The sequence below is a fragment of the Sinocyclocheilus grahami genome, unplaced genomic scaffold (assembly GCF_001515645.1).
Source record: "Sinocyclocheilus grahami isolate Dianchi unplaced genomic scaffold, SAMN03320097.WGS_v1.1 scaffold1642.1, whole genome shotgun sequence".
Lineage (NCBI taxonomy): Eukaryota > Metazoa > Chordata > Actinopteri > Cypriniformes > Cyprinidae > Sinocyclocheilus > Sinocyclocheilus grahami.
In genome coordinates, this window is record NW_015506821.1 from 108,172 (window position 1) to 117,592 (window position 9,421).

General features: G+C 36.2%; 2 protein-coding genes across 2 annotated transcripts in view; both read right to left on the reverse strand.

The window, feature by feature from the left end:
* LOC107571739 (Golgi to ER traffic protein 4 homolog) overlaps positions 1–1,650 on the reverse strand; it is a 24,441-nt gene extending 22,791 nt beyond the window's left edge. The window contains exon 1 of the mRNA XM_016258102.1: positions 1,451–1,650. Coding sequence (XP_016113588.1) covers positions 1,451–1,590 — 140 coding nt within the window. The 5' untranslated portion in view covers positions 1,591–1,650. The remainder of the gene's footprint in view (positions 1–1,450) is intronic.
* A 471-nt stretch (positions 1,651–2,121) lies between these two features.
* Positions 2,122–9,421, reverse strand: part of adam9b (ADAM metallopeptidase domain 9b) — a 20,746-nt gene continuing 13,446 nt past the window's right edge. The window contains exons 18-20 of the mRNA XM_016258095.1: positions 4,787–4,883; positions 4,580–4,626; positions 2,122–2,693 (exon numbers count right to left, since the gene is read on the reverse strand). Of these exons, the coding sequence (XP_016113581.1) occupies positions 2,636–2,693; positions 4,580–4,626; positions 4,787–4,883 (202 nt within the window). The 3' untranslated portion in view covers positions 2,122–2,635. The remainder of the gene's footprint in view (positions 2,694–4,579; positions 4,627–4,786; positions 4,884–9,421) is intronic.

The window sequence follows — 9,421 nt, forward strand, 5'->3', positions numbered from 1 at the left end:
GCATTGCTGTTCAGTTGTAAGTCATCTTAAAGATTCCTAAATGCATCTACTTTCGGAAGCCCAAATAAAGTGCTTTTGCTTTCGCCTAGAAACACACAGCGTCTCCCTGACATGACTGCTTCAACACTAACTGCGGTTACTGAAACCACGCCTTCTTTCTTTGCGTGCACATTTGGGCGGCATTATGCTAATATTTCCACAAAGTGAGGTAGATATGTGGGGGTGTGGGGGGCGTGTTAGAACGAGCTGTTTTAGGGGGGCGTGGCAGAGTCTTAACTTTGATAAAAAATATCTCTGGTTTTGAGACTTTAGTCTTTGCAACTTCAGGGATCTTATCTATGCACAATCAGCTTGTAACACTCCAAAGAGAAAGGAAAACTTGAAATCCAATCATATGACCCCTTTAAAAACAAACAAGCAAGCCCTGTCCAGATTTAAAAGTAACGCAATATTGTAATGCATTACTTTTAAAAGTAACTTTCCCCAACACTGGTCATGAAGGTCTGCAGGGATCCTTTCTTTGATTTCATTTCCTGTTCTTTTCTGCATGTTCCTTCATGTAGATTGCACCTTGTGACTTGTCAAATATTAATAGGCTGTTATTCTGTTACTAAGAAACAGTAATAAAATATGATCTCGGACTACTAAAACTGTTATTCTATTTTAATGAGGCTTTTTCTTTTTCATTATTATGTCGGTACAGTTGCATCATCCTGGCATTTTTACTTTATCATCTGCAATCTGATATAATATTTGATACTGGTGTTGTCTCAACATAGTGATTAAAAGATGTTTGGCTGTCAAATAGAAAGCAATGTCTATAAATGCCATCTTGGCTGGCAGGTTAATAGACTTGAAGCTACTGAAAACGTTGCCTAGATAGGTTGAAAGCATGATGGCCTGAGACTATGATGCCCAAAATGCTGCCTAGGTAGGCAGCTCACTAGACAGCAGGTCAACAAAAGGAAGAATGAATGGAAGGTATATATTTAAGATTATTTTTTTGTCTTTGTCACATTGGTCTGAATTTATCGGATGATTTTAGAGAGAGACTTTAAACTTAAAATTTCACAATTACAAGCTCTATTGTTAAAATGCTTAAATTCTAGGAAATGCCCTGGTTAATCTCACTGTCGTTTTATACAACATTGTTTTTGATTAAGTGTTATTATATTATAGTGTAACAGACAGATTATTCAGATGGTGCGATTTGTAATCAACCTTGTTCTTCAGATTAGCATGTAGCTACCAGGCTCACGCTGATGTTTTGACATGAATGACATCGGGAATATCCAATCAGAGATTAGATGTGATCCAAGGGGCGGGTCATGATGAGGAGTTGGCCAATCAGCACAACCGAGGAGCGCGCTCGGTTGACAACAAGAAAGATCTGGAAGCCACAGGGCCCGGGCCAGTCATTATTACTCCTGTAATAAACGATAAGGCTCACCTGAAGAATAATGTCCGGTACATCTGATGCGCCTCATAATAGTCCCCTCTCTCCACACTGGCTCTCAGTTTGCCCTCCACTCGCTGTACTCCTCCGCGGTTCCTCGCGCTGTTGCTCTTCAGAGACTCCTGCTCCGACATGACTGCTCCGACCAACCAAACGCGATTACTGAGCCCTCAGACTCGCCGTACAATGTTCTATATGCCATCCACAGATACTACTTATATTTGTTCTCTCGTTTTAATCATCACAGATAAATACAACATATAAAATGCAACTTTTGACACAATGGAGAGACACGTATAAAAATATAAAGGTGGCCAATTATGGCCGAAATGTACATTATTATGTCCAATGATCGATGAACTACTGCATTTGATCAGTTACTCAATCAATCAATAAATCGGTCAGTCAATAATAAGTATAAAATAATGTACCAGCTATTGTTTTTGGCGAAGTGTTATTCTATAGTGTTGCAGAAATATAATATGAAAAAGAGGTAAAGGAACTTTCAATGAATCCAGCAAATTTCTTCTCAGTAACCAACATAACATACTTGAGGTATTAAAAGTATGCAAGCAAGACCAGAGCAAGAGATTAACAGTTTAAATATAGAACATACTTTATTGTTTTCATTTTGACAAAAAAAAGTTATAAAAGAGATGTTGTGGGTAAAATGACAAATTTTACAATTTAGATCAAAATAATGGTATTAAAAGAGCTAATCTAACTAACCGAACAGAATGTTGCATTAATAAAAGGGAAGCTTTATTCTGAATGTTACTAAATAGGCAAAATTTCGAACAGATTTCTAGTTTGCTGTCCTGGATGAATCCCTGAACTGATCTCAGGATTACAGCGCAGCTCAATCAAGGAGAAATTAATTCTTCCCTCAAAGGCAATACATATAAACAGCCATCATGCGTTCAGAGGTCATATTGTCATCACTTACTGTAGAAAAAGAAAATGATAAATCTATGTAAACATCTTTTTAAATAATTATAAACCGCATATTCTTTTCCCCCCAACCAGTTCAGAACAGCATTGGTCCTTCATCCGTTAAAAATTCTAGAAAAGGTGATTACAATTCAGAGCAATCAGAGGTTTGCTGCAGACTTCTTTGGAAAAGTGGGTCAAGTAAGAATACAATACAAAAAGCAACAACTGTGCAACGTCACTCCTTCTTCATACTGGTACTTGGGTCTGTCTGGGCGGGATTGGTCTGGGGACTCCTGGCCCTTGACTGTAAGGTTGAGAAGCAGGTCAGGTTAGTCATGATGAGTTGTACACCAGTGAAATAAAAGAGATAGATTATGAAAAGAAAAGGGGTTTTCAAATAGAAGTACATTTGAACTAGATTTTTCTACATTTTCAGGGTTTGACATTGCAAAACTTGCCACCACAAGGGTGCTGCTATGTGGTTGCTAATGTGTTCTAATTGGTTGTAGGCATGTTGCTATGCATTTGCTACGATAATCTGAGTGGTTTGTATAGCACAGAGTTTTTGTTTGTTTGCTTACTGGCCAAAGTTTTTGATAATTTATATGGCTAGATATGTCTCGGCATTAAAAGTTTTGGACCCACTTTATATTGTGTCTATATAACTACTGTTAATATAGTGTCTTTAACTATTTAACTTGAACTAAAATTAATGATTTGATGAAACATACATGTTACATTGTACTTAAATGTAAACAAAAATACCAGCTTTTTTTTTTGGCAGGTGAAAATTGCTTGAATATATTGAAGCCCATTTCTGCCATAGATTGGAAAAATAAAGTAATTGCAACTTATCATGCCATTCAGATTTTTTTTCTTCCAAGAATTTATATCTCACAATTCAGATTTTTTTTCTCTCTGATTTCTGAGTTTACATCTCACAATTTTGGCTTTTTTTCTCCAAATTCTGTTTACATCTTGCAAATTGGAATTCTAAGTATCTGTTTTTTTTTATGTTGTTTTTTTTTTTTTTTACTTTTTATTCCGCCACGGACTGCGAGTTTATGTCTCACAATTCAGACTTTGCTTTTCAGATATAAACTCACAATCCTGAGAAATCAGAATTGCTAATTACTTTTTCCCCAGGTTTGCAAGTTTATATCTTGCAATTTTGAGTTTATATCTTGCAATCCTGAAAAAAAGGCAGAATAGTGAAATATAACAGAATTGCGAGAAAAAAAATCTAAATTATGAGATGAAAAGTCACCTTAATTTTCTTTTAACCCTGGCGGAAACAACAAACTTCCAGAAATGTAATAGCACACCTCTTCTCCAAAAAGCTAGATCTTAGGTATCATTCATGTCTGAAGCACCAACATGCAGAACAAGATAAACGGCAAACATGTGATACTTAAAAGTCCCTGTGAAGTGGCTTGAACATATTTCTGACTGAAACAAGTCAGGTTGGGACATTTCAAAGGCTCCTCCCTATAGTTAATAACATTTTAATTACACCACAGCTCTACAACAGTTATCATGTGTAGTGTGTCATTTATGTTGGAGCATGACGTTAACTCCTCTTCTTGTCAGTGCTGTTAATAAAGTTGAGGCTGTTTAACCATTTGCAATGTTTGATCACCTCCACTGTGCTCTAAAAGCATTGTGTGTAGAATTCAAATGGGTCGGATACGTGTTGTGGTCTGCAACAAATCATGTCTCTGGACTGGGTGTGCATTGTGGCGATTCAAGTGACACTGACGTGAAACCAATGGAAAATGAAACCAATGGAAAGCAGTCGGAATCATTCACCATCCTCTATATAGTTCCATTCACCATACAGAAAATAGTGTGTGAACGTGTGAACAAGTGACCAGATTCAGACACTGTTTTATCGCCTTTTTTATTTTCTGGAGAGCATTTAATTGGACAAAAATATCTGAAGAGAAACTGAAGTGCAGAATTAATGTCATCAAAATTGTTGATCCATATTGGTGGTTAAAAAAACAAAAAAAAAACAGACAAAGCATACATCTCATTTTTGGGCATACTAGCTTTTAGATAGCTTTAGGACTTCATCCTAAAAAAAGCCACAGTTTTAATTCATGGGGACTTGCCTTGGCAAACACCACCAATAAATCAATAGAGAGTACATAAAATTTAGGTTGCGTTTGATTTTTCTAGTGCCATTACCTTTGTTGAGTCACTGAGGTATTCACTAGACGTGCTGGATTAGGAGGCTGAAAGAAACATTAATAAATACTATGTAGACAAACTAAAAAATAACAACTAAAAATGACAAAAACACAAATGTTAAAAGATTTTTAAAAAGTCGAATTCAATACGTTAACAAAAACCACAATAGAATATCATTGATACTAAAATAACATTGGTTTGAACCTGTGTCATTGACTGTGGGGTTGACACTCTTGTTGTACTGCCGTTTGCTTCCACATTTGACTGCGCATTCGATGGACCATTTGTTGCAGCTGTTGACCTGTCGGAAAATTTTAAACAAAATATTCATGTTAGAAGATTTGGCAATCATTTTCAAACATTTTTGAGTTTGTGTGTGTTAACATGAACTGTATCAGGGTGAATTCACCAGTCGTGCAATATTTCAAACTGCACGTTCTTCACATGAAACTCATGCTATGTGAATATAAATGAAGTCAGCCATTCCTCCTTTCTATGCAACTGAGGCTCAGTACGGAATGTGCCATCTGACGCAATTTGCATGACGTGATTATCCTTCCCACGGAAATCACTGGTAAATGTTAATGTGTATGTTTTCTAGTCATCACAGCAACAGAAAGTTTTAATCTTAGGTTGCTGGTCTAAGAATATTGCTGCTCGCTCTCTTTTAGCTATTAAAGTGCCCCGATTATGCCATTTCCAATTTTGCCTTTCATGCAGTGTGTAATGTAGCTAGCTGTATGTGAATGTAAACGATCTGCAAAGTTGTAAAGCTGAAAGTGCACGATAAATAAAGTTATTGTCTCCCAAAATAAAGAATCGACTCTGAACAGCTGAAACGAGTCGTTAATTCGCATCCCACTTCCGTGATGGCTACACGTCACAGGGTAACACATTTGCATAATGCACACCTATGCTCTCCATTGGCTGGCTGCGAACAACTTGACCCCGCCCACAAACACGTCATTCTACTGACGACTGCTTCTCTAATCTCGGGGAGTTCAACGCGGGATTCACAAAACTCTTGCTGTTGAAAGATGGATCAGTATCCTGTTTATTTGGACCAGCTGCTCCACTGAATCACAACTTGTAAGTATGATAAATAATAGATGTTTATATTTTCTATAGAGCGTTCAAAATACAGAACTATTGAAATAGGCGTATCGTTTCCGTCACGCGCTGTACGCCGTAGACCAATCACAACAGACTAGGCCATCTGGCCAATCAGAGCAGAGCAGGCTCACAGAAAGGAGGGGTTTAGAGAGACAATAATATCATTCATGTTCATTTCTTTTAATAATTCTGTTTAAAAAATTGTCTTCTCATCACTACAGATATGTGTTGATGTTTCTTTTATTTCCTAACATTGAGTTATTTGTTTATTTTTTGCATTTTGTTCTGTTGACGGACCTTTTAAAAATTTTAAACAGAGGCGCTTTTTATAATAAACTGTTAAATGCACAAATAAAAGTATGGGAACCACAATTCCTTCCGGATTCCAACTGGAATTTGAGGAAAAAGAACACAATTATAAACGGAATCAGAAAAATCGGATTGTCGCGTTTACACAACTCAATATTCAGAATATTCTGCTTAATATCGGCATATTGATGCACATGTAAATCAGTAATTGTTTACGAATGAAATAAGCGATATTAAAACATCAAAAGATTGAACAAAAGAAATTAGGGCTGGGTAAAAAATACGATATAGATTCTTAAATCCCAAGAATCGATTAGTCGAGCCTGTTTTCAGTCAATGGATGGAATATTGAAGCGCACCTCCCATCCAATAAATCGCAATAAGCATTGTGCGTTGGTACTTTTAATATGAAACAAAGTCTCAGATTTCAATTTATGTCCATTGTATTGCAGTAGTCAAACAATAAATGCCGTTTTGGTGCTGTTTAATGTGAAGTGACAGATCGCTGTAGCGCCTCAGTTCAACAGACGCGAGGTGCACGTGATCTGATCATCTACTCCACATTAATACCAGTTTCAGCACAAAATAAACATGACTAAACATCCAAAGGTACGTCAAAAGAAAGTACAACTTTACAATCCATATCCGGTCTCACGTAATCGCTCAGTCAGTGTTTCAGCTGCGCAAAGACGTCAATATAACAGCTTGTAAACCATTCATGTAACATCACATTTACCTCAGAAAGCATATTTGGGGACCATAAACTCGTTAGTCAGCCAGAAAAATAAACTGTAGAGAGGAGCATTTTGCTAAATATATGCACCATATAACATTCATTATAATTTTTTACTGATCTTTAATGTTTTATTTATGTTTAAATAAATCTGTCCAAGTTTTTATGACAGCCACTATTTAAATGTGTAGGCTATATTTAAAAAAAAAATAAAAATAACTGAAGTAATTGTAACTTAATTATTATAAAAACTTAATTAAGTGCAATTTAAGCAGTTGTACAGCACAAATCAGTCAATTTTAACCTTACATATTATAATGCAGTACCAACTGCCTCTCATGTATATTTTACAGCATTAGTTGAGATTTTTTTTCCCTTGAGAAAATTTGGCTTGTACTGTACCTGATATGTATCCAAAGTAATCTATATTGAATCGAATTGATAATCGAATCAAATCGCAAGCTTGTGAATAAGAATCGAATTGAATTGTGAAATTTGTGTCAAAACCCAGCCCTACAAGCCATAAATTCCAAGATTGAAATGGCATGAAAAGAAATAGCATAATGATTGATTGACCTTTGAGGTTTGGAAGGACGGCACTTTACACAGCGGTTGAAACTGTCTCTTCTGAATATGTAGAGCAAAATGATTATTAAGACCACCAAAATTGGCACCACCAGAAGAAAGAAAGAAAGAAGACCGTCTCTCAGGGAGTAATCTATGAGGAAATAGTTTCAAAGGGTTGATATAACCATTCAAATATGTTGCTATGTTGCTGGTTTATTTAGAGAGTGAGACAGAATGAGTGTGCTCTTACCGATCTGCGCAGGGCCACTGTCGATACTTCCTCCTCTGCCGGTTTTGTCACAGTTGGGTGGAGCCCAGCCATTATTGCAATGACAATGGAACTTATCATTACAAACCTATGAGAAAACCACACCATTGAAAGCCAATTAGGATTGAGGAATTGGTTATTTAGTGAAAAGTGGTTTCTACATGACCAGTATTCAGAGGGGTTGAGAAGTAAGTGGGATTAAAAAGAAATAAGGATTGACCTGCATTGATGAATCATACACATTAACACCAGGAACATGGATTTAAAAAAATGTGGCTTATAACTTACTCCATTACTGTTGCAGGTTCTCTGGGCGTCACATTTCTGACTCTGATCCAGAACTGAAGAATTCAAGCACGTATAGTTCAAACACGCCTGAAAGAAAGAAATATAGGACTGTTTGTTTAATGGATATCGATTATAATAAAATGAGAGTATCAAACTCCAGATGGTACATATTTAAAGTTCAAATAAACATGTTGGTTCAAGAATCACAAATCTGTGTTTTGAAAACTTTCATTCAAAGTAATTTTATTTGCTTAAAATATGTCTGAACTGTTCTAATACAGGTAAGGTATGAACTTTAAGGCTCCACAATAAGCCTACAAAACAAATGACTTGTTTTCTCCCTTCTAACCTTTCCAGGAGCGCAGATTGAGCCAGTTTTGACATAGGCTGGATCTGGCACATCTGGGCCCATGCTGAAGTCAGCATTCATGCAGGTGATTTTGTCTCCCTCAATTTTTAATACGCTGACCGTCGCTCCTGGTGGTGGGTGGTTGCTGTCAAATACACACTGGACTTTTCCACACATAGCATTTCTGTAAAAAGGAGGAAGTATAAATTCACTCAGCTCTTAAGTTGTACAAAAAACAAAGTAACATGTAAAACACGTCTGGAGCCGATTTTACAAGAACATATTGCAAACCACATCTTCCCAATTCAACATTCATTAATAAAAATAACTATATAATGACTGTAAACAATAAAAAGTTAATAAACTTTAAACCTTTCATCAAAACACTAATGTTTTTCAATTAGAAGCAAATAATAAACATTTTGAAAACAATAATGCGTCAAAATATGTTTTCTGAACTTGCTAAAATGTGTTTTGGTCTATGGTCAATAAAATGCTGATATACAGTATATAATTTAGTTAAAGCAAAATATGAAATTCAAAATATTGTGGGAACTATTTGAAAACTTAAAATATGCATATGTGTACTTGGTTTCCTTTTATGGTACAATACCGATAAAATGCAGCCAGCTGTAGCATAATTAAGTTTAACTAAAATCTCAACGCTTTTTTCTGAATTTTTCACAGTTCATTTGTAACAGTTAGCATTGAATCAACCACCCAAGCTGATATTTTTTAATAATGTAAAACATACATGCTTTGACTGATGAAAGTGGAATGAGGTACTCACTGCACTTCACAAGGTTTCGGTGTAGACCCAGAGTATCCACAGTTCCCAAACGTATTGCCAAGAGTATTAATATGACTAAAGCACTTATCATCTGCTTTAGTTGCCTCTAAATAGCCAGAGATACAGAGAAAAAAAATAACACGTGAATTCAAACAAAACACATACAAATACAAAACAAGCTTTGTATAAAATTTGAAAACACAGCATGCCATTTGAAGGTTGACTGCATTCCGACAGACAGAAAGTGACATACGATCACCCAGTATAAAAAGATAAAAAATGAGACCAATGAGGAAATACCGGAGCCAAAAAGCTGTTTGCACTGGTAGTCAAATGTCTGGCAACGGCCCTCAAAGCAGAAGGCTGCATTATTGGCACACGGGAGGCCGTCCATCATGTAGAAATCTGCCGGACAGAATGGA